This window comes from Macrobrachium nipponense, chromosome 22 (assembly GCF_015104395.2).
Source record: "Macrobrachium nipponense isolate FS-2020 chromosome 22, ASM1510439v2, whole genome shotgun sequence".
NCBI lineage: Eukaryota > Metazoa > Arthropoda > Malacostraca > Decapoda > Palaemonidae > Macrobrachium > Macrobrachium nipponense.
The window spans coordinates 41,450,496-41,476,805 of record NC_087213.1 but is presented as its reverse complement, the minus strand read 5'-3'; the positions used below and the strand labels follow the sequence as shown (position 1 = coordinate 41,476,805).

Below are 26,310 nucleotides of genomic sequence, written 5' to 3'. Positions count from 1 at the left end.
AAGCAAGAAAATTCGCTCAGAATTGCATTAAATACGGCGAAACAAACTAGTATTCTCCATCAGCTGATTTCAAATCAAAACATTAACCGCTCTGCGGAATAATGGCCTAGATTTGCCGTAGTATTTTATAATACAATAATATGAGAATACATACAATATTATTGTATTGAATACAGTGACGTAATGTATAACTTTAAAAAAAATTTATGGAGAAGATGCATAATTAATAAAATAACACCATGCATTTTTCGTATTATGATGATATAAAGGAAAATTGCAAATGGAATCACAATTTTTTTACACAATAAACATGCCGCCAACGTAATCTGTTAATGAAAAAAAAATTAGTTCACAACCACGAGACCTATTCAATTTAATATTTCCACCGTCATATAAGGAAAAATAACCTCGTCTCATATAAGTCAAGTCAAGTATCTACATAGAAGCAAGAAAATTCACTCAGAATTGCGTTAAATATGGCGAAACAAACTCGTATTAGCCATCAGCCGATTTCCAAACCAAAAGATTGGCCGCTCAATGGAATACTGGCTTATATTTGCTGTAAAATTTTTATAATACAATAATATGAGAATACAATATTATTGTATTGAATACAGTGAAGTAATGTATAACTTTCTAAAAAATTTATGGAAAAGACGCATAATTAATAAAATAACACCATGCATTTTAGGGAACAGTGGCAGACAAGAACGAAAATGAAAAAACATCCTTTGACAACGTGCAGGGTAGTTACAAAAGCTGCCTTAATTTGTTTTATATTTATGTACAAAAATAAAAACACCCTATACGTAATATATTTTCATGCACATTTTAAACTTACGAGCATGAACATTTATAAAATCGACACATTAATCGCTAAATTTGCACTCTTTTAAACTTGATATTTTCGGAAGAGCAGCAGGCGGAGGCTTACAAGAATGAACATGAAAAATCATCGTACGATTTGATAACGTGAAGGGCAGTTTCAAAAACTGCCTTTGCATCATATTTCTGCGCAGAAATAAAAATACCCTACACATAATATTTTTTCATACACATTTTAAACATATAAGCATGAACATTTATAAAATCGACACATCAATCGCTAAATTTGTACTTTTTTTAACTATATTTTCAGAAGAGCGGCAGGCGGCGGCTCACAAGAAAGAACATGAAAAAACATCCTCTTTAATAATGTGAAGGGCAGTTTCAAAAGCTGCCTTTATATCATATTTATGTGCAGAAATAAAAATACCCTATACATGATACATTTTCATACACATTTTAAACATAAAAGCATGAACATTTATAAATCGACACATCCATAGCTAAATTTGTAACTCTATATTTTTGGCATAGAACAGTGTCAGAGGCATATATTTTACCCTAATAACTCTCCATAAAATTTGTTAATATCATTTGCATAACCTTTATGGTCTGAATGGCATTTCTACAAAGGTATGAACTCTTTAAGACATAACGGCGCTGGCGGCACTGTTGTCTGAAAATTGTGGCGTAAAAATACAATGGACCCCCCCTGTATTCGTGTTCTCCGGATTCGCGGACTCACACATTCACGGATTTCTCTCAGAAACGTTTCCCCGCATTATTCGCAGAAAATTCACACATTCGCTGTATTTTTCTAAGAGCAATATCCACAAATTCCTGTTTTTTTTTTTTATCAATTTTATCATTAACTGCACTTTGTGAGATAAATCTATTAAAAAACCAGGTACAAAAATTTTAAGTGCGTTTTTCTTGAGTTTTAACTAACAAAATAGGCTGTTTTTAACATTTTTATAGGGGTTCTAACTATATTCGCGGGGGGTCTGATGCGCATCCCCCACGAATACTGGGGGGACCACTGTACATCAAAATGCCTTATTTTTTTAATGAATATATTTGACGACAGCTGTAAAACCAATTCGCCGCTAAGCGATTGCGCCGTTAACACCGGGCGGCCTTTATGCTGCTGTATTGCCTCATATCTAGTATCTATGAGTATCTCTGCCTCCATACTCTTATCCTGCTCTTCGTTTTCATAATTTTTTCTATCATTTCAGTTTCATTTTCTTCTTTCCCATTTTCCTCTTCTTCCTCTTCCTCATCTTCGTCATCCTCTACTATTTACACATTAAGTCACGATTTACTAATATTATCTATCCATGATAGACATGTTGAGTAAAATCCTCTTGTATCCTTACTTGTATTTTGCTGGACTTTTGCGAATTGAGGATATGTGGGTATGTTGCATGCATAGCATTTTCTGATCAGGTTTTGTGGATTTACTATGCTATACCACACCTTACACAGTTTGCATGCTTTAGGCATTCTTTTTTGTTCATCTTATTCATTTTCTTTGTTGTAATGTGTTGATTGGTGTAAATTTTCTTTATAAGTCTTTTGACCACTTGAATTTTATTTGGTACTCCTTCAATTATTTTCATAATATTTTCTGCAGAATTGTTCCAGTATGAAGGATCATATCCTTCCAATATGTCTATGAATTCTTTTGCCTCTTTTTGGTTAGGGCTGTTATTGATCTCATAGATGAGAAATGCCAGCTCACTTCCTGCTAACTCATCATATAGCAGAGAGAGAGAGAGAGAGAGAGAGAAGAGGAGGGAGAGAGAGGGAGGAGGAGAGAGAAGAGGATGGAGAGAGAGAGAGAGAGTCTGGGTTTGCTACAACCTCTGTGATTGCCTACTTCCAACTTGTCCAGCCAATACCGTGTCATCATGGAGCCTACGTCAAAGCAATAAAAAATTGTAATATGTACAAGTGTGTATGCATGCACTCGTTCAATGATGGCTTCATGAACTTCCTGGAGTTGCAAATTTTTAAAAATAAGAGTACTTAAATTTCATTAAACAATACTTAAAGTAGAGAGAGAGAGAGAGAGAGAGAGAGAGAGAGAGAGAGAGAGAGAGAGAGAGAGAGAGAGAGAGAGAGAGAGAGAGAGAGAGAGAGAGGTTGCCTTACGTTACATATCAAAAGTGAAACTATTCATGAATTATTGGAGAAAAAGAGAATACAATAACTTGAGAGACAGAGAGAGGGAGCTGATATTATGTTTACAAGCATGTACCTTAAACTATCATGTCCTGTAATATTTTAATACTTCAGTATCACTAAGTAGTGCTTTAATATAATTTCAACATTACTTTAATATTTCAATAAGGAGGTCCTTCTTGTACCAAGGGAAGAGAAAACTGGTTTATTACCAGCACAAAGCTTAAAATCCTGTTTCTTTCCCAAGACTTTCATAATTTTCTCTCTCTCTGAATTAAGAAATACATGTACTATTTAAATACAGGCAGCCCGCGGTTAGCGGTGCAATCACTTAGCGTCGAATTGGCTTTACAGCTGTCATAAAAAACAAATAAAAAATATGGTATTTTAAGGTATTTTTACAGTACAATTTTCATTCAACAGCACCGCAAGCGCCAGTATGTCTAACGAGTACATACATCTGTAGAAATAACATTCAGACCATAAAGGTTATGAAAATGATATAAAATTTTTTTTTATAGAGTTATTACATAAGTATTAAGGTAAACTATGTATATCCCCATGATGCTGTTCTATGCCGCCGCCTGCCGCTCTTCCAAAAATATAATTAAAAAGTGCAAATTTAGCAATCAATGTGTTAATCTATAAATGTTCATGCTTTTATGTATAAAATGTGTATGAAAATGTATTATGTAAAGGGTATTTTTATTTCTGTACATAAATATGATACAAAGGCAGCTTTTGCAACTGCCCTCCATGTTATCAAAGAGGATGTTTTTTCATGTTCGTTCTTGTCTGCTGCTGCCTGCCGCTCTTCCAAAAATATAATTAAAGAAGTGCATATTTTTCCCCGCCATTGTTCCGAAAATGCATTTACAAAGACTTCACGTGGTTATTTTTATTAATTTGGTAGCTAATTACAGTGGTTTCCCCCATATTCGCTGGGGATGCATACCAGACTCGTACCCATGAATAGTTGGAACCCATATAAAAACGCTGAAAACAGCCTATTTTGTTAGCTAAAACTCACGAAAAACCCACTAAAAATTTTTATAATTGGATTTTTAATAGATTTATCACAAAAAGTGCATTTTATGATGAAATTGATAAAAAAACTAGGAATTTGTGGATATTTCTCAGAAAAATATTGCATATATGCAAATTTTCTGCAAATAATGCGGGGAAACGTTTCTGAGAGAAATCCGCGAATGTGAGTCCTCGAATTCGGAGAACGTGAATATGGGGGTGCACTGCATAACTCATTTTGTTGATGAAACTTCAGATTTTTTTTATAAGTTTTCATGCCTTTATGTTTAAAATGTGTATGAAAAATGTATTACAGGGTATTTATTTTCTTTTTATACATAAATATGATACAGTGGCAGTACGCATCTCAATTTGAAGTCTTGGTAATAGCCCTTCACATGACAAAGAGAATAGGTTGTTCAGTCGTGCCCAAATAATAAAATTTTAATTTATATAATTGAATGTTTTTATAACAAATTATATTACAAATATTGCATAAATTGATTTTAAAAGACAAAACTTGCATATACATTCAATTTTGCAACACTGCAATTTGTTTTTTTCCATGGGATAGAAGTACAAAATATACCTCTGCAACTCGGTCAATTTTTTGCTTTGTTACACGAGCAAAAAATTGAGGTATGACTGTACGAGCTCCAGATGCTGCTGCTACCTGGATGGCAGTGATGAAAATTAAGATAAGCACAGAAGAAAAAGTAAATATGCAACTTTTCCATAAATCTTTCAAGAAAAAGTAAATATGCAACTTTTCCATAAATCTTTCAAAAAGTAATATATTACTTCACTGTATCCAACAATATTGTATGTACTCTCATATTATTATATTATAAAATACTATTAACAGCAGTCAATGCTTTGGTTTGGAAATCAGCTGATGGCTAATACGAGTTTGTTTTGCCATATTTAACGCAATTCTGAGCAAAATTTCTTGCTTCTAGTTAGCATAAACGAATATCTAGCTACTTGACTTATATATTGGACAAGGTCATTTTCCCTTATACGTGTTTTTAGGTGGAAATACGACTTGAATGTCTTGTTGTGATAGTGAACTAATAATTTTTTTTTTTTTTTGTTAACTGAGTAAGTTGACGCATGTTCACTGAGTAAAACAATTACATGATTCCATTCACAATTTTCCTTTATATCAATGTAATATGAACTTTACATTATTTATCTTTTATCGGAGTGAAACCAAAAGTAAAATGTGTTCTTTCAAGCACTGTAGTTTTGATTAAAATAATTTCATATAAATTTTATCTACTGTTGTGTTCGATGGCATACGTTTACTGGAGTTTTAGCCTTGTTGCCAATGCACTATAATGGTCATAAGCAACTTGAACAGTTTTCTCAGCTTTAGCTATACCTAGGTTTAAATTTTACAGTATATTTCCCTATTGATCTTTGATCTACAGTGAATAAAGTTATTACATTAGATATCTCAGTCCTATTCTACATAACATCATTTATAACAACTATGGTAATTGTTTATTATAGTATGATGGTTGAAATATAAGCCAAATGGATGTTGTCATCCAATTTGGTTGTACTTAAGAGAGAAAAAAAGATTTTTCTCGTTTGGTTGTTTATGGCTGTACACGTTTACGCAATGGGTATAACATTAAAACCATACTCTCATCATTCTCTTTTGCTGTTTTTGGACTTATTCAACTAGATGGGATAAAGTTAGGCTATTGTAATTTGGTCTCTCGTAAAATCAGATTTTCGTAAGACGAATGATCATAACTTGAACACTAGCTACCTGTGCACTGTATAAAACCTTCTTATATCTTTACATACTCTAGACACCCAAAGGAGGATGTGAAGTCCATACTGGGGTCACTGTGTCTGGAGTGGTAGATGGTGCTGGAGATTGCTTATTAAAATAATGTTCAGGTAGGCTGGAGAGTTTTTTTTTTTTTTTTTCTTTTCTCGAAAGTCTCCCTTTAAAAGCTGAGCCAAGTCATGACCCCTTTATCTATCTTGGTGTACCTTTCTACATTGGGGTTCTGACCCTCGAAACATGACATCCCCCCTCTACCAAGGTAAAACCTTTTGACAAGCCCTTCACTCTTAATGACCTGGGTTCTGGGACTGGTGCCTCTTCCTCCTCCTCGATCATCTGCTTCTCCAAGTGATCGAGTTCCTCTTCAGATAATTCCTCTCCATGGGATTCCAGCAGCTTGACAACATCAGCATCCACCTCAAAGTTTACCTCCTTCCTTATTCCAACAATATTTTGGTGATACTTTTAAGCATCTCTGAATTCAAAGCCCTGAAAGTCATTCGCAGTTTCTTCCAAGTCCCATTAATTCTGGTCTGCTTTACCTTATTCCAAACATCTGCAACGTTCTTCACAGCTTCATAAATGTTGTAGGGAATCCAAAAGTCCTTGAGAGTCAAGTACTTGTTTCTTTCAATTGACTTGAAGGCACTGTTAATCATCCTTTGGATGTAGTAGGTCTTGAAGGAGGCAATGACACCTTGGTAAGTTGGTTGCAAAATGGATGTAGTATTTGCAAGAAGGTAAACTACCTTCACATTCAAATGCATGTCATTCAATTCTGAAAGGTGTCCAGAGACATTATCCAATACAAAGCAAAACCTCAAAGGGGCAGACCCTTTGAAGCACAGTATTGTTCCATTGCTGGCACAAAGTGAATATTAATCCAGTCTTCAAAGATATTAAGTGTACCCCAAGCCTTCTTATTAGACTTCCAAACGATAGGGAGATGACTTGAAAATCCCAAGTGCCCTTCATTCTCAGCCAAATATTCTAACAAGGGCTTACGTTTAAAGTTGCCATGAGGACTACCCCCCCAAAAAGTAAGTCTCTCCTTACTGACATTATGGCCTGTTGCTGACTTCTCCCGTTGTGAGATTTGTGCGCGACTAAGCACGCACCCCCAAAATACACCTGTCTCTCTCATTCACATTAAACACTTGCTGGTTAAGTAACCCTCCTCCCTAATTATTTTAGCCAACCCAGTAAGAATGTTTTTTGCTCCTTCCTCATAAGCAGCTTCACCTTGCATCTTAAAATTATGAAAATTAGTGTGAACCTCTAAACAACTAAACCAACCTTTACTCACCATAAACAGTTAACTCTCAATCCCTTCCTCTTTTCACTTTTCAACACCTTTTCTTGAATCACCAGAAGGCTTACTGGAATACGACACTGATCCTGGTCTCCAAGCCACATCAAGAATAAGCTTTCCATCTCGACAATGAAACCACTACACTGTTTAGTTATAATGGTCACTTTCATAGGAGCAGCTAGTTCACTACTTTATAATGGTAGCGACTGTCTAAGCAAAAGCAAATGACCGATGTTGGTGGCCAGTTTTCCCTTTTGTTTATGTCTAATTCCACTTCCGACGTGATGGCTTTCCTTTTCTTCAATACACAGGAATCAACCTTACACTTGGGTCATGATGTACATATCGTTAAAATTTGTAAGTTGTTACAATTATTTTGATCATTTATATTTTTGCATTTATGGGATGTTTTTGTTGAAAATATGTGTTAGTGAACATGCGGTCCTAACTATTCCACTATCTTATTATGATGATCATAACCCTTAAACGCCGAAGCGGTAAAAATAAAAAACGCCCCCGAATTCCGGAGCCGGTTTTGAGCGAGCGCGGAAGCGGAAAAAATAATTTTTTCAAAAAATCACAGCGCGCTTAGTTTTGAAGATTAAGAGTTCATTTTTGGCTCCTTTTTTTGTCATTGCCTGAAATTTAGTATGCAATCATCAGAAATGAAAAATAATATCATTATCATATGGTAATAATGCGATATATGGTAGCGAAACCAAAAAAATTCATACATAATTGTATTAAAATCACGCTGTGCAAAAAACGGTAAAAGCTAACGAGTTTCTTTTTTTTCTCGTTGTATTTTACACTAAATTGCAATCATTTTGATATATAATACATTGTAAAACAATAAAATCAACACCGGAAAAATATTATTACAAAATGATGTACGAATTCGTAACGCGCAGACGTAAAAAAATGTTTTTTTTTTTTAAATTCACCATAAATCTAAATATTGTTCTAGAGACTTCCAATTTGTTTCAAAATGAGTACAAATGATTGAATATTACGATACTGTAAGAGTTTTAGCTTACAATTGCGTTTTTCGACCATTTCGGTAGAGTCAAAGTTGACCGAACGTGGTTTTTTTTCTATTTATTGCGATTTATATGCAAATATTTCGAAAATGAGAAAAGCTACAACCTTCAAATATTTTTCCTTTTATTTTACATGAAATTTGCGCACATTTTCTATATAAAACTCTATGAAATGCCTAATATGAAACGGAGCAAATTTTCCGAGAATTCGATGTACGCAATTCGGAGTTTTATGGCGGAGAATCCGCGAGCATAGGGAAGGAAAGTTTTTTTCATAAATTCACCATAAATCGAAATATTGTGCTAGAGACTTCCAATTTGTTGCAAAATGAAGGTAAATGATTGAATATTACTAAAATATAAGAGTTTTAGCTTACAATTGCGTTTTTCGACCATTTCGGTAGAGTCAAAGTTGACCGAACTTGGTTTTTTTTCTATATATGCAAATATTTCGAAAATGAGAAAAGCTACAACCTTCAATTATTTTTCGTTGTATTCTACATGAAATTGCGTACATTTTTATATATAACACTTTATGTAACGGCTAATTTAAAATGGTGCAAACATTACCACAATCGCACGTATGATTTTTTCAGAAGAGTTACCGCGCGGACGTAAGGAAAATTTTATTTTTTTCATAAATTCACCATAAATCGAAATATTGTGCTAGAGACTTCTAATTTGTTACAAAATGAAGGTAAATGATTGAATATTACTAAAATATAAGAGTTTTAGCTTACAATTGCGTTTTTCGACCATTTCGGTAGAGTCAAAATTGACCGAAGGTTGAAAATTTGTCACTTATCATTATTTATATGAAAATATTTCAAAACTGATAAAAGCTACAACCATGGGTTGTTTTTAGCTGTATTGTGCATGAAATCGCGCACATTTCCATATATAAAACTTTATGTAACGGCTAATTTTAAAATGGTGCAAACATTACCACAATCGCATGTATGATTTTTTTCGGAAGAGTTACCGCGCGGACGAAAGGAAAAAGTTTTTTCATAAATTCACCATAAATCGAAATATTGTGCTAGAGACTTCCAATTTGTTGCAAAATTAAGGTAAATAGTTGAATATTACTACAATATAAGCGTTTTAGCTTACAATTGCGTTTTTCGACCATTTCGGTAGAGTCAAAGTTGACCGAAGGTTGAAATTTTGGCACTTATCGTTATTTATATGGAAATATTTCAAAACTGATAAAAGTTACAATAATGAGTATTTTTTTGTTGTATTCTAAATGAAATTGCGCACATTTTCATATATAATACTTCATGTAATGGATAATTTAAAACGGTGCAAAAATTATGTCAAAGTGACGAAATAATTTTTGAGATTTGTCACTGATACTTTTTAGTGCGATAAGAAAGAAATTCGCGCTTGCGCGCCTGCGTAACGATTGTAAACAAAACAACGCCTTGATCCGTGAACTCCCAGCATCCCCCAAGGCGCATGATTCAAAAGTTTTCGGCTGGTAGGCCTATAAGTATTTTTCCGCGAATTTTTAAAAAAACTTTTCTGAGCCGACGTATGGTACGTCCATTCGGAAATCGGGGGAGATTTTGAATCGACGTTTAATACGTCCATTCGGCGTTTAAGGGTTAATTATCTCACATTCATTCAACAGAGAAAAATTCTACTAAATTTTCTGTACCTTCCAGGGTAAGTTCAAAGTGAAAATTTCCAATTATGTGCAGGGCCTCTTTCTTAAAGAGCAGTAGTAAAAACATGCTAATTTTACTAAGTTGTGCTTTTTAATTTTTTTCTTATTTTATAAAATCAAATTACAACTCACACAATATCATAACAGATAAGAACTAAATTAATTAACAAATTCTAGGTTTATTTGTTGAATATTTATACGACGTCATTGGATGGGAATCTTGGACAACATTCTCCTATAACATTTCAAGGTAAACTTGATAGAGTTTGGGTAAAAGTTGCCATGAGTCATTTATGGCCCATGGAAGTGCTCTGAGCACTTTTCAAGCAAAATCCATTCAAAATGTATGGTGCAAAATCTTGAGCATATAAATGTTACCTAGAATCCATGCCAAAGCTATAAGGGAACATACATGTAAGTATGTTACCCACCCACAACGGGTTACCATATTAATAAACTATAATGAATAAATAACTATTTAATAAAAACACAAAAAAGGGGAAAAAAATTTGTTTTTCCTTTTTTCCTGTAGTGATGTTTATTACGCTACTGACCCCATACTTCTAACATTAGAAAAAGTCAGAAAATCAAAACTCATCTGGCCCAAAGGATTTCAAATAAAGGGTTGTGTACATTTACTTATCTTCAATGGAACTGCTGTTCACTAGAAGCTAAGCAATTTTTGCTCCAGGGTAGTATTGTGTTCAGTATTTATGACTCCTTGTTACTTAGTGGATTTTGTTACTTACAAGGATGGGCAGACCTCCTCACACTGTCAATTAACTTGAGGTACTATACTATTGCTACTGTAACTTTGTTTGGTCTTATACACAAAAAATAAATAGCATAAAATTTATTATTTGGATACTTCCCAAATGTAAAAGTTAGCTTGTATCCCTACGGCAGTTAGCAGAGTTGGCATTAACGAAAAAAAATTGAATGGCTGTCCGGATGACTGTCTAGTTCACCTGTTGTTCTCCACCAGGTGCGTGTCATATGTTTTAGCCCTTGTCAGAATTCTCTTAAACAGCCCACTATGTTACGGATAGGCTGGGTGGGTCGACTTCAACTGTCCAACTAATAAATTTTATTATGAAAAAAGTTGTCTATCTTATAAAAAAAGTATCTATCTTAGTTTAACCAGACCACTATTACCAGCTCTACTAGGGCTGGCCTGAAGGATTAGATATTTCTAAGTGGCTAGGATACAATTGGTTACCTAGCAACGGAACCTACAGCTTATTGTGGGAACTGAACCACATGATATCGAGAAAATAATTTCTAATTACCAGAAACAAATTCCTCTGATTCCTTATTGGCAGAAAGGGAAATCGGACTCGGGACTACCAAATCAGTAGCTGAGCAAGGAACCATTTGGGATGAATCTTACTACTGTTAAAGTTAGCAGATTCCCACATTGAGAAGGGGACAATAGGTAGTGCAGCTAGCAAAGATTTGGAATCCTTCTGGATCTTACTACTACCAGAAGTTGGACTTCATTCAGGGAGCAAGGCTCTCATACATGTGTAGATTCAGGGAGCAAGGCTCTCATACATGTGTAGCGAAGAGCTTCAATTCGGCCAGAATGAAACAGAAGAGGCATGAGAGGATTCCTGTAGTTGGGTCCAAAAGCCCTATAAAATGACAAGTCACTTAAAATGAGTACTTTTATGATATATAGGTACGTTCCTATACAAAATTTGTACCTTCACACTCCCCTTAACATTAAAGCCTGGGGTTTAAACAAAGAGCCTAATGGATTGCTCTTTCTTTGGTTCAGGAAACAATTACCCACTACTAGTAACAGACTATGTGCTTTACTGTTTTCAAACATGATTCCTCATACTTAAGGTAGTGAGCAAGCAAAACCAAATTGCACTGCTACTATGATGCATTAATCCTATCCTCAAGCGACAAATTGACATAACACATAATAATGTTTACAGTAATACCCCGAACTTACGCAAGGTTAGGTTCCAGCCCCTCGCATAAGGGGAAATTTCACATAAGTTTGGCACGGTCTCTAAAAATGCTAATACAGTAAATGCTTGCTTCTAGAGTTTGAACACTAAATATCACCCTAATCATACTCCTTAAGTATTAAGCTAACTTTTAACATGATTCAAGACAGAGAAAAGCAATAAGTAGGTATTGGAGAGCCCAGAACCCCATCGCCCTGAGAACCAGTCCAGGTAGCCAACTCTTTCGCAAAGTCACACTATTGCAGGGCAGTCCAAAGCTTGGGCTACAAACAGGTGAAAGCACCAACACCTTACTTCTAATGGGAACATGAAAAAGAACACACACACCATGGAAGGATTCAGAACAGTTCCCTGTCACAAAACCAGTTCAATTTGTAATAGAACTTCAAATATGGTTAACATCAAGTTATAACTCCTCGATACACTTCTCCTGAACTGAATGGGGAGCAGAAGGCAGGGCTACAAAGGAAGCCTCAATACTAGCACTATCAAAATACCTAGCATGAGTATGGATAGTTGCAGATGAAGAGTAGGGAAGAGCTGACAAGTTTAAGTCCTGACCTAGTTGCTTGACCAGTACAAACTGAATGTTGATCTACTTCAAATTCCAACAACCTGCTTACACAAAAATCATTCTTACATAGCCTGATGTAAGTTTTGTTTCTGGTGGAAGACATCCTAGGAAAATGAAATTATAATCCCACTGACAGGTGCAAAACAGCCAAACTTCACAGAATACTACCAACAATTGCCTATGTGAAATGGCGGCAAGAAGAATGCTGAAAGGGCTAACACATTCGAAACACACCTGGTGGAAAACAGGGGAACATGACAGCCATCAGGTCAGCCATTCAAATTTTTCGTCTGAATGCCAACTCACCTAATTTGCACAAAGATATAACTAACTTTAACAGTGGGTAAGATTCATCCCAAATAAATTAAAAGTTACAGGTTCTTCTTTCAATAATGTCTTTAATGTAAATCAAACTTGCCTGGCATTTTTCTATACCAACACAAGTCTTTTCTTGTTCTGCTAACTCACTCTTACTATAGGACAGAAAAGACTTACTATAGTACCTAAAAACAATTACCACCTTTTACATAATTTCCCAATTGCTCAAATCCAAAAACATTTCTCTTCACAAAAAAATGTTTGAACAACTTTAGAACTACTTATATCCTTCCATTTCAAAATACCTTTCTGCAAAATTTAAAGATAGTCAACAAGTGTACCAATTTTCATTACATATACAATATGGTGAAAACAAAATTAACAGAAGTTAACAAAAACTTACCTGTGTAATATTATCATAATAATTGCCTGTTCCATACTGCAACTTAGGAGCTGCTGGGAATTGATTAGTTGTTGAACCTGTATGAGCATTGGTTACAGGTGGTATTTGTATGATTGCAGTGGGTGCACCATACTGTGGGAATGAACTTGGTACTGCAGCCATATTATGGTACATATAAAATGGAGGCATCGCTGCATTGCCTGTTGCAGTAATGTAAGTGCCACCAGCCTGCGCACCCTGAAAAATTTTTGGAAATGCATAAACATCACTTTTCCTGATAATCAAAAGCTTCTATGGATTTTAAATACAAAATGTACAGTCGACAGGTAGAATGAGCATACAATTCAAAAACCAATGTACATTTTCAATCAAATTTTAATGCAGTCCTATCATAACCAAAAGGTTGAAGATGTTCTCTATAACATACTTGACCTACTTGTTGATTCATCGTGGAAGGAACAGGTGAAGAATTCTGGTCTGTGCGAAACTTTGCATCAGCAGCAGAATATGCTGCAGAAGTGATGTTTCCTTCTCTTCCAGTAGCCAAACTAGTAGGAGCCTGCTAAGTAAATCATTGTTTCAGCATTAAAGTTAAATATATTTACCATGCACCAAGCAAATACATTATACAAACACATAAAATGAACTTCTCCGTACCATTAGTACAGGCCAATAAGAAATCTGTGCAAGTTATTACCATACTACTGTAGATGGTACTGAAGGTTCTTTGTAGCACCTATTTTGTCCCAAATTGGGGTATTTCCTGCCTTTTACTTTTTATCTATTCCTTTCCATGTCTTCCTAACAAGCTGCCGAATTTCTTCAACTTCCCCTAGCTCCAACTGGCACATCATTTAATGCCAAATCATTCTGGTGAGCCTGAGAGTCATGATAAATAACTCAATGTCTTCACTTCAACTACATATTTCTACTAGCAATTCAGTGTAGAGGCTAAACAGCCCTAGGGGCACTTCTAAACTCTCAAGGGGTGGGACTGAAGAATTTATTCAGAAGTGAAGGGGGTGACTAGCAAAACATACAGGATGTTGGACAAATAGGAGGCAAAACATTAAGAGCTAAAAAGCAATATATTGAGAAAAAAATCATTGCTTGAAAAACTTCATAATTTTAGTGATCCACATACGGCACCCAATACACAGATTTTTTAGAAAGTAAAAATATTAGGGCCACAGTCGATGGTAGCCTATATTAAATGAATTAAGGCAATAAATATACAATGGTACAGACCAAACTAGATGGTAACCCAGCATATATGTCTTGAAGATCCACGATGAACAAGCAGAGATCAGTGTGACTTGCCTACAATCTCCTGTTGCTTTCAGAATCATGAAGAGGGATAGTAGAAGCCTGGTGACCTGTTGGCAACTTCCTTGATCACCTGTTCTCCTCAATCACTGATCCCACCTCACTCAGCGAAGACCACAACCTTTCAATGGCTCAAGTCCGGTGCATAGGTCACCAGATAACTGGACAATAAAGGCTTTGTTTCCTGAAAGGGGTGACAGTACCTGCACCAAATGACTGCCAGAAGTCCACCACATTATATGACCAATTCATCATTCTGTGGAGATCTTCCTGGAACTTAAAAGCATATTCTGAGGGGGGAGAGACAAATTCTCTTTTTCTGAACTTCTCTAGCAAAACTTCAAAGACAAAGAGCTGCATTCTGTTTCTATTTCTCTAATTACCGCCTTTTCAGAGTCACTGCTTCCTGCCAGTAAATCACAATTTTTTTTTTTCTTTGTTGAGTGGTAAAGATGTAAACTAGTAAAGTTTTATCGAGGAAGAATACGCTATATCAGTTACGATGGTAACTGAAATATGATGTTCTCCACCTGTATAGTCCTTTTTAAGGAGAAAATCATCATCAGTATTGTTCTGAGCTGTGTTCCATCTAGGATACTGAGCTCTGTCACCATGTAAAATGGGGATAGATTGTCGGTCATGGTAAGTTTTCATTATATATGAAAACCTCAGCAGGGGCCGAATGTATGCTGGCTGCTGATTGGCTAAGACGATACTGGTGTGAATGGCCGGCAGGATGTCTTTGTAAACTAGAAACTTATGGGTGATGGTCTTGCTGCTGCGCCCTTAGACCTTACCTTACCTTACAGACCTTACCTTACTAAGCAGAGGGGTTAGAAGATGATGTCATTAGCTGGCACTATTTAGTGGTTACCTCATCAGGAATGTCATTTCTCATGGTGTCATGCACAAGTTTATTTTTTGAATAATAGGCTGCCTATGTTGGTGGGTAGGAAGAACATTGCTAGGGTGGTATTTGAGGAGGGCTTATCTATCTGTCTGTAGCTGTTGTGCATGCCTTCAATTAAAGGCTTTTATAATTATCTGTGTTCACCACAAATGGTTTTTTATGGTGCCTTATTGAGCATGACAGATCCTCTTGGCAAGCTTCATGGTTATCATAACATATGAGCTGTGACATCCATGGGCTGCCATTTGAACTGGTATACCACATTAGCCTGTTTAAGCGGATCTGTCAATGATGGGACTGGGTTTTTCATTTAAATGTTTTAGGTAGCAAGGCAGCTTTGATATGTGAAGAGGTCCAGCCTTAAAGTTGGTGGAAGAGACGTCATCAGCAGTAATGTATTTAAGGAAAAATTTGTCTCCTAGGTATTTAAGATGCATCCTCGCCTTAAAATAAAGCTTAACACTGCTTAGTGGATCTGGCAATGGCTATTCACAGTTGTTATGCCATTAATCCAGTGCCAGGCATTTTTCTTATTAACCTGCTTGATTGAATAATTAATATTTCTAAGCATTTAGAAAAAGGGGTCTAGTTCTTTGTGGGCCCTACTAAGATAAACAGTACAATACAGTTCTTCTTAAGTCTTCAAGAGTGGAGTTCTTATGTCTAAAAACAGGCAATCCCTCTATAGAGACAAAGACAGAAGTTGATCTTCTTTGAGTAAATATATGTTTGAGTAAACAGATGTTCTGAAGCTGTCATTAGTTTGGGAGATGAGGATGTCCAGGAAGGGAGCAGGCCACTATAACAAAACTAAATATTATAGTTTAAAGAGTGCACTCTAGAATATTCTAAATATTTCTTATCCTAACAACAGGTTTAATAAAGTAATAGGTATGGCACCGGATAGGCAATATAACAACAGTGAACAGCCACAGCCTGATCCACAAAGCAGTGTTACACTACAATGTGAGGATACATTCAATATATACGTCCTACAATATGAACATGCCATTAAGAAAATCATCACCGATAACATCTCCACCGAAAACATTAAAACACAGTCGGACTTCATCTTATATTATAAATAAATCCATACTATAAACCTGTTTATAAAAAACAACCCAGCCCTATCATAGAGATATCCTCTTAAACAGAATAATGCGGTACACCAATTCAAATGGTGTCTGTGATTGTCCTGGCTCTATGTTGGTAGACCACATGAAACTAGCTAATAAGCTCTGCCATGCTCAACAGGGTGCCATAAAAAAGCCACATAAGCAAAGCACACCATACCAGTATCATAAGGAATACAATAGTAGTAAACACAATAGTAACTTGAAAAGCCCCTGATATGAGGTTTCTCATTAATAAGCCCTCTCTAAAAACCCATCCAATTAGTTTTCCTGCTAACTACCAACATTAGACAGGCTATCATTCACAGAATAAATAGCACCAGTGCCCAACACCAAGAGTAGCAACATTCCTGAATGAGGACCACAAAATAATGTCTACGATTCTGAGGGCCACCCAGCAACCGATCAAAATATTTGCCACAAGCCAGCCCCACTACTCAGCAAGGCAGCTGCAGCCACGAGACCATTGCCCATAAATTTTGGGCTTATGAGGACTCTTTCAAGCCAATCACAGTAAAAGTTTCCTTCTCAGCCAATCAGCAGATGGCACGCACTCAACGCCTGCTAACCATCTCTAATGCGGCTGATGCAACTGTCACTTGAACACTGCGTGCTTAAAAGTGGGTCCTCTACCTACAAAAACAATCATTCTCATTTTACCAATATAAAAAGAGTGAGGATTACCAAAGGATAGACAGCGAAGATGATAGGGAGCATTTTTTAGCATCTTTAAGTGGCAAATAGTTTTGGAACAGGATTTGATGAAGAGGATAAATTCTCCTATGCAGGCATCAACATAAACTTGTCACCCAGTTCCTTCATGAACAACTCTGGGATGGTAAGGAGTTTATGGGGTCAGCAACCCACAATTTACAAAGGTCCACTAAAGTCAGAAAGCTGGTAAAATCCTTGATAGCTGCACCTAATGCCTTCATGTCAATGCTAGTACCTCACAAATTGAAAAAAATGAAAGCACATCCCCAAGAAAAAAGCATTTGCAAATCCACCCAGAATGCAATCCTTCTCTGATAGTGGAGAGCAAATGGTCCTCAAAATCCACTCCTATTCACATTTACCTCTACGTGAGTACTCGCTCCAAAGAGAAAGAAGGGCCATCCTTACAGATCTCAGTGTGAACTGAAGGGCAACACATCTGCAAAAAGCAATTAAGAGTTCTGTACAATCTTCACAGCAATACTAGTCAGTTTTGCCCATCCATATGGAATGATGTCTTGTAGCAATCAGCAGGATGAAGCTTTGCAAAGAAGTCACTTTCCTCACCTACCCTAACATGGCTGCTGAAGCCTACCTCAACCAATATAGAAGGGAATATTCTGTTAAAAATGTTGCAGAACAAATTCAGGGCCTCTGAAAACAAAGTTGCATCTTGAAAAATCCAAACCTGTTGTCTTTGGATCTTAAAACAACTGTGATGCTGTCCCTTGCAAACTCAAAATTAACTTCTTTGTGGCTGTGAATCACATCTTGGTTGGAACAATAGGTCCACGGCATTCAAGCATCATCTGGGAAAGTAAGGCTGAGTGACCTGTTAGCAACTGTTACCACTTAGCTCGAGCTGAAAAGATCTTAGGGGAAAAGACCCTCTCCAGAAATGGGATAAAGAGACTACAAGCAACATGCAAATTCCCATGGGTAATAAATCAGGAAAGAGTTGACTGCCTGACTGGATGATCATAAAAGTCCTAACTTCTGAAAAGTTACTCAGACTTATTAGAGAATCATCACTAAGTCGCTGGCCCCTCAAAACCCATCCTTCCTCATACAGGAACTGCATGAATGTCAACTAAAAAGTCAAAACTGGTGTGTATTTCATGGCTCTAAGGGAGTAAAACATCTAAACCACAACTTCAAAATCCCATGGTGAGGCTGGAAATCACTTGAAACAAGTGCCACACAGGTAAGAGCACAACATGAGAAAAGACTGTCGCTTAAGATCTAGCGGCAAGATGTTCTCCAACCAAAACATTGGTAGGTGCAGGTGCCTGGGATGTATACAGTCAAGCATCAGGAACAACACTGGAAACCAAGGAGGGCACTGTTGGCAAAGCACTCCTAAATATAAGAGTAAGGAGGAAGTATATCCCAGGATACCAAATTATCCATTGCTTTACTGAAACATCACTTTTATAAGTCCTCTTCTGCATGTATCCAGTTGCAACATGTTTTGCATATCTGCTGCAAAAAACATGTCTAACCCAGGTAAGAAAGGTACAGACAGATGGGTTTTGAACAAAGGAAGATATGAACTATTTGAAAAAAATACATCCAAGAGAATCTTGGCAAGTAAGCTAGAGCATGTTGACCCTTAGGGTAAATTATTAGCCAAAAAACATAACACGTAATAAGGCCAATACAACACTTAGTAAACACTTAAATGTCCCACTCACCAACAAACTTAAGACCACAACCAAAAAATAAGTCACAAATTTATTGGATACTGAAACTGGACAAGTGAATAGAGGGAAACAAATTGATGCGCTATCACAAAAATGGCTATGGCTTCTTTGTAATAAAGCAAAATCAAGCAAAAGGGGAAATGGACAAGAATATGCATGTGAACCATGAAAAAGGAATAACTGCCAAGCCAAAAACTGTGATGAAATTATGGCACAAATATAAAAAAGGAATATGAATATCCAAGTACAACCTAACCACTTTTAAATAAATAACCGAGACACATTTGGTGACTAACATGTAAAGATTATAAGAACTGCTGCTGGTAACCGCAAGAGGGACACCAGAAATGTTGACAGTACATCCCATGAAAAAATGAAGTGCCAGCAGCACTAGTATGAATGATGGAACAGTTACAATATTTTTTTTTCTAGAATCTCAACAATTATGAGGCTGGTGTTAATGTGCTTGGATCACCACATCCACAGAAATGGGGTGATGTATAAACAAAAATATATTTTTTTATTTAATGATTTCATGGAAAATATGGGATGTAACTTGTCCATAAACATAGTTCTTATACAAATATCATACACTAAAATGCTCAAAATAAACTGATATAAAATAAAACCCAAAATGCATATTTCTTTAAATATGAAAAAAAAAAAAAAAATACAGAATAGCAGCATACCATGTGTGGCATCCTTTGCTGTAATAGCTGAAAATCTTCTAGAGAATACATGGTAGGCTGCTGAAGTCCAGTATAAAAAGCAGGCGGTAGAGCACCCTGTAATGCCGCTGCAGGAGGAGAAACATACTGTGAATGTTGTGCCATCATCTGCTGCTGATGCTGCTGCTGCTGCTGCTGTTGCTGGTGTTGCGCTTGATGCTGTTGCACCTGTTGTTGGTGCATGTGAGGCTGATGGTGGGGTACACCAGGAGGCACAGTTCCACCCAAGCTGCTTATTACTTTACCTGCAAAAATTAGTACCTTAACATCATACAAAAAATGGTAAATGGCTGGTATTCCATATTTCTAAGACAAAACAACCCATCTAACAATCTTAATGCAATATTTAACATACTGGAATACTGTCTATAATATAAATGACTACAATTGGGAAAATGACTAAAATCAAATAAATGCCGACTTGAAAAGATACTCTTAACTGCTAATGACATGCGATGAAAATAAATGAGGTGCCCACCATAAGAAGGATTGCTTTTCCCATCCAAATGAAATCCTGTTTTTGTTGGATAACAATAATTCAACCATTCTTCCATTATGTGAGAATGAAGGCATATCCCTTCAAAAATTGCAAACAGGATTAAAATTCTTTGAAAATACATCTGATTTTCACACACCACTTGTGTTGCTGCTCTCTCTGGGCATAAGAAGGTACACTCATCACATTAAAAAAAATGGAGTGCCAGATTCAGACACCATCTCATAGGAAACACTATAAACTACTCTAATTATTCAATGAATATACCTCATTACTATTCACACTCCTAATTACTGACACAAGAGAAATAAATCCACAGCTTTGTAACAGTATAAAATACAGGCAGTCCCCAGTTATCAGCGGACTCGGTTATTGGTGATCCAGTTTTATGGCACTCAATGAGTGCCATAAAATCGATTTATGGCACCATAACTGGCTGAGTTCCAGTTATCGGTACCATTACATACCTAACAGAGGTGCCATAACAGTGCTAGTTATCGGCGGGGGTTCGTTCCCAAGGGGGTGCTGATAAGCGAAAACCACAATGAACCCAAACTCAGCAATTTATGGCACTAGATGAGCGCCATAAAACCGGATCACCAATAACCAGAGACTGTCTGTATTAATATTGATTAATACTGTATTAAGTTTAATAAGATTAAATATTAAATAATAATAATAATAGTGTACTTAAGAAGCAGACCTCTTTCAAGCATACTTTATTAAAAGTAATGGCTACTTCAGCAGTGTTACACTCATAGACTCTTCTCTTATTCTGAATAGCGGCTTTTCCCGTGCTACTTAAACAGGCTAGTAGAGCGCCTATAGGGGTCATGATCAAATACAGGGTCAAAATATTTGGAGTTGTCAGCAGGGGGTCTGCCACATGCTGATCTATTGGCTGGTTAAGGGAAGTCTTCTTTTTCATTGCTGGCTTGAGCCAGGTCTCAAGCCACTTTCGCTGAGTTGATGGTTGCAAAGCTGCGGGACGTCACGGCTAATTTGATTTTTGTTGGCTGCAGGAGTATCTCACTTGGGGGCATTGTCTTCCGTAGAGTTGTCGTAATCGGTGGTGTCATTATTGGTGGCAGGTCTTCTCATACTCATGGGGAGGAGAAATTCTTCCTGTGTCATATTTAGTGCTGGTTTTATTTGCTGGATGAGAAGCGCCTCTAGCAGGCATAACAGATGGGCATCAAGGGCTTTCCCGATGCGATGATCTTTGTGTTCTGGATAATCACATCCTGGGAGATGGCCTTTTTATGTTTGGTGCAGGCGTGATTCTTGATAGTCCCCTCTTGGGCATGGCAGTCGAGTCTCTTAGACAGGCGCACGCTAGTCATACCTACATAGGCCTACTGCAATTGCTGATTGGGCATGTATTCTGGTACACCAGATGCATCTGCTTCAGGGGGTCTCGTACCTCTGGAGAGGGGTTATTTTTCATAATAAGGTTGCTTCCTCTGATTCTGGTGGTATCTGATCAAGTCAATATTCTTGGTGTCATTGGTCAGGGATACATTTTCGGAAATAATTTTCTTAACAGAGTCCTTTTCTTCACGGTAATGAGAACTCATGAAGGCTTTATAATACTGCTTGATATTATCCTGGGGGCGGGGCTGTGGGCTCTCACTACCATACCATTTCTCCACGGCTCTGCAGACTTTCTTACTGATGAAATTTATTTGAATATTCGTTATTAACGAGTACTTGGGAGGCGTGGTCAAGTTCCTGGTGAGTGTCCTGCCAGGTCAACGGTGACAGTGAGTGTCCCGCTAGATTCAAAAGCACCACTGTCAGGGCCTTCATCAGAAGAGCCCTCTCCCACTGCTTGACCTGGAAGGAAGCTCACCAGGAACTCAACTGCGCCTCCCCAGAACTCGTGAATAACGAATATTCAAATAAATTAATCAGTAAGGAAGTCTGCACAGCCCTGGAGAAATCGTACAGTAGTGAGAGCCCGCAGCCCCGCCCCCAGGATAATATCAAGCTGTGTTATAAAGCCTTCATGAGTTCCCATTTCCATGAAGAAGGGAATCTATTAAGAAAATTATTTCTGAAAATGTATCCCTGACCGACGACACCAAGATTACTGACTTGATCATATACTACCAGAATCGGAGGACGTGCGACCTTATAATGAAAAATAATTCCTCTCCACAGGTACAAAACCCCCAGCAGCAGACGCATGTGGTGTACCAGTATACAGGCCCAGTCCACGATTGCAGAGGTGCTTATGTAGTTATGACTAGCATGCGCCTGTCTAAGACACTCTTCCTGCCATGCCCAAGAGGGGGCTATCAAGAATCACACCCGCACCAAACATCAGAGGCCATTTCCCGGGATGTGATCATCCAGAACACAAAGATCATTGGGAAGGCCCCTGATGCCCGTCGGTTACGCCCGCTGGAGGCTTTTCTCATCCAGCAATAAAACCAGCACTAAATATGACACAGGAAGAACTTCTCCTCCCATGAGTATGAGAAGACCTGTAACCAACAATGACACCATTGATCACGAAAACTCTACGGAAGACAAGGCCCCGAGTGAGATACTCCTGCAGCCAAAGAAAATCAAATTAGCTGTGACGTCCCGCAGTGTAACACAAGGTCCACAGCTCAAGAGGCCCAGATGACTGCAGAGCCTGCAGCTTCGCAACCTTCGACTCAGCGAAAGTGGCTTGAGATCTTTCAAGCCACCAATGAAAAAGAAGACTTACCACCACCTCCCAATAGGAGATCAGCATGAGGCAGACCTCTGTTGATGACTTCAAATATAAGGAGGACGGACACCACACCAAAATCAGTCCACTTCAGTTTCTCAGCCTAGAGGATATATGGCAGCTCCTGACAAATGCCCGCTTCAATAGAGAGAGAGAGAGAGAGAGAGAGAGAGAGAGAGAGAGAGAGAGAGAGAGAGAGAGAGAGAGAGAGAGAGAGAGAGAGAGAGAGAAATTGCTAATGACTTTGATGACTATGACACCTCAGTTTATCTGTAAAATTCAAATATATACACCAGTTTTGACCCTGTATTTGATCATGACCTCTATAGGCACTCTACTAACCTGTTAACCCTCTTACGCCGACTGGACGTATTTTACGTCGACATTTTTTATCTCCCGTGTGCCGACTGGACGTATTTTACGTCGACTTACAAGTTTTTTTTAAAATTCGCGGAAAAAAAAATACTTATAGGCCTGCCAGCCTAAAACTTTTGAATCACGCGCCTTGGGGGATGCTGGGAGTTCACGGATCAAGGTGTTGTTTGGTTTACAATCTTTACGCAGGCGCGCAGGCGCGAATTTCTTTCTTGCCGCAATAAAATGTATCTGTGACACATCTCAAAAATTATTTCGTCACTTTGACATAATTTTTGTACCATTGTAAATTAGCCGTTACATGAAGTATTATATATGAAAATGTGCGCATTTTTATGGAGAATACAACAATAAAATACTCATGATTGTAGCTTTTATCAGTTTTGAGATATTTTCATATAAATAACGATAATTGCCAAAATTTCAACCTTCGGTCAACTTTGACTCTACCGAAATGGAAATCCGACAAAAAGCAATTGTAAGTTAAAACTCTTATATTTTAGTAATATTCAATCATTTACCTTAATTTTGCAACTAATTGGAAGTCTCTAGCACAATATTTCGATTTATGGTGAATTTATGAAAAAACTTTTTCCTTACGTCCGCGCAGTAACTCTTCCGAAAAAAATCATACATGCGATTGTGGTAATGTTTGCACCATTTTAAAATTAGCCGTCATATAAAGTTTTAAATATGGAAATGTGCGCAATTTCATGCACAATACAACTAAAAACAACCCATGGTTGTAGCTTTTATCAGTTTTGAGATATTTTCATATAAATAATGATAATTGCCAAAATTTCAACCTTCAGTCAACTTTGACTCTACCAAAATGGTCGAAAAACGCAATTGTAAGCTAAAACGCTTATATTCTAGTAATATTCAAGCATTTACCTTCATTTTGCAAAAATTGGAAGTCTCTAGCACAATATTTCGATTTATGGTGAGTTTATGAAAAAAATAACATTTTCTTTACGTCCGCGCGGTAACTCTTCCGAAAAAATCATACGTGCGATTGTGGTAATGTTTGCACCATTTTAAATTAGCCGTTACATAAAGTTTTATATATGAAAATGCGTGCAATTTCATGTAGAATACAACAAAAGATAATTGAAGGTTGTAGCTTTTCTCATTTTTGAAATATTTGCATATAAATCACGATAAATAGAAAAAAACCAACTTCATTCGGTCCAACTTTGACTCTACCGAAATGGTCGAAAAAAAAACGCAATTGTAAGCTAAAACTCTACAGTCTAGTAATATTCAGTCATTTACCTTCATCTTGAAACAAATTCAAAGTCTCTAGCAAAATTTAGATTTATGGTGAATTTTAAAAAAAATCTTTCCTTCCCTCGGCGCGCGGATTCTCCGCCACAAATCTCCGAAATGCGTACGTCCCATTCTCAGAATATTTGCTCCGTTTCATATTAGGCATTTCAAAGAGTTTTATATATGAAAATATGCACAATTTCATGTAGAATAAAACTAAAAATATTTGAAGGTTGTAGCTTTTCTTATTTCCGAAATAATTGCATATAAAAAATATATATAAAAAAATTCGACATTCGGTCAACTTTAACTCGTCAGATATGGTCGAAAACTGCAATTGTAAGCTAATACTCTTACAGTATAGTAATATTCAATCATTTGTCTTCATTTTGAAAGAAAATGATATTGTTATGATACAATAAAGTTTGTTCATACTTACCTGGCAGATATATATATAGCTGTATTTTCTGAAGTCCAACAGAATTTAAAAAACTTCTGACACACGCAGTGGTCGGCCAGGTGGTTAGTACCCATTCCCGCCGCTGGGAGCCGGGTATCAGGAACCATTCCCATTTTCTATTCATAATTTTTATTTCCACTGTCCCCTGAGGGGAGGTGGGTGGGTACTTGATTATATATATCTGCCAGGTAAGTATGAACAAACTTTATTGTATCATAACAATATCATTTTGTTCATGAAACTTACCTGTCAGATATATATATAGCTGAATCCCACCGTTGGAGGTGGGAAGGGACAGAATAGAAGGATTTTGGGAAACAAACGCATGCAGATGATTTACATCTTGGTTCCACCTGTTAGCATAGCTGACTTCGTGATTACTGTCACCCAAGTCTGCTTCTGCTTTACTAGAGTTGCCAGCGAGGTAGAGACCTATAAAGCTGGTGCACTCCAGATGATCTGTCAACGGGGTGTGACCACAATGTGACTAGACCATATTGACCATACCATGAGGGCTAAGAAGTGAAATAAATAAATAAAATAAATAAATATATATATATATATATATATATATATATATATATATATATATATATATATATATATATATATCACCACCTGACCAACCTAGCCAAGTTAAGGTGTTTTTAACTAAGGCTTAAGAGTTAAGAAGTCGCCATTGGCGGCGACTCAATAACTAAATTAAGAGCTCTTCCTAACCATTTTCTACAGGATAGGATGAGGGTGGTTAACTTCTTGCCCACAAGATTGTGTCTGCAGACACGTATGGCCCTAGCGAGCAGCAGATCTCATATACCGTCTTCACATCCCGCAGGAAGTGTGAAGCGAACACAGAGTTGCTTCGCTAAAACGTGGTACTCAGTATGTTACTGAGTGCCATGCTCTGTTGAAATGCTTCCGAGGCAGCGCCCTCACCTCGTGAGCATTCAGATCAAAAGATATCAAATCTTTGTGCAAACACAATGAAGGAGCCTTTTTGAAAGAACTCCTCAACACTAAAGCCAGGGTGTTCTTTGATATGGGCAAGTCTGGTCTTTTTCGGAATGCACCTGCCAGATTGTCCGGAAGGAACCTTCGATCAAGGGCACAGGATACTCTCTCTGGCTCTTGCCCAATAACTTTTGCCATCCCTTGATTCCAAGCTCCTGGCCCAAGGACTTGACGGGTTTCCATTCTTAGGCCACAACGGAAGGTTTAGCGAACACACCCCATTGTGTTCCCTAAAGCCAAAACTTCTGACGATGGCTTAAAACCTCACTAACCCTCTTTGTCGTATCTAGAGTGGTTAGAAAATAGGCCTTTTTGGTCAC

General features: G+C 37.2%; 1 protein-coding gene across 6 annotated transcripts in view; it reads right to left on the bottom strand.

Annotated features, from left to right (window-relative positions):
• The window catches only part of LOC135198611 (protein lingerer-like), a 270,401-nt gene that overhangs the window by 26,107 nt on the left and 217,984 nt on the right, over nucleotides 1-26,310 (bottom strand). For 2 of the 6 annotated variants that reach the window (XM_064226351.1, XM_064226356.1), the window contains 3 exons: nucleotides 19,619-19,902; nucleotides 13,571-13,705; nucleotides 13,144-13,380 (listed from right to left, as the gene is read on the bottom strand). In XM_064226351.1, the coding sequence (XP_064082421.1) occupies nucleotides 13,144-13,380; nucleotides 13,571-13,705; nucleotides 19,619-19,902 (656 nt within the window). The remainder of the gene's footprint in view (nucleotides 1-13,143; nucleotides 13,381-13,570; nucleotides 13,706-19,618; nucleotides 19,903-26,310) is intronic. The other 4 variants (XM_064226354.1, XM_064226352.1, XM_064226355.1 and 1 more) reach the window with 4 other exon arrangements.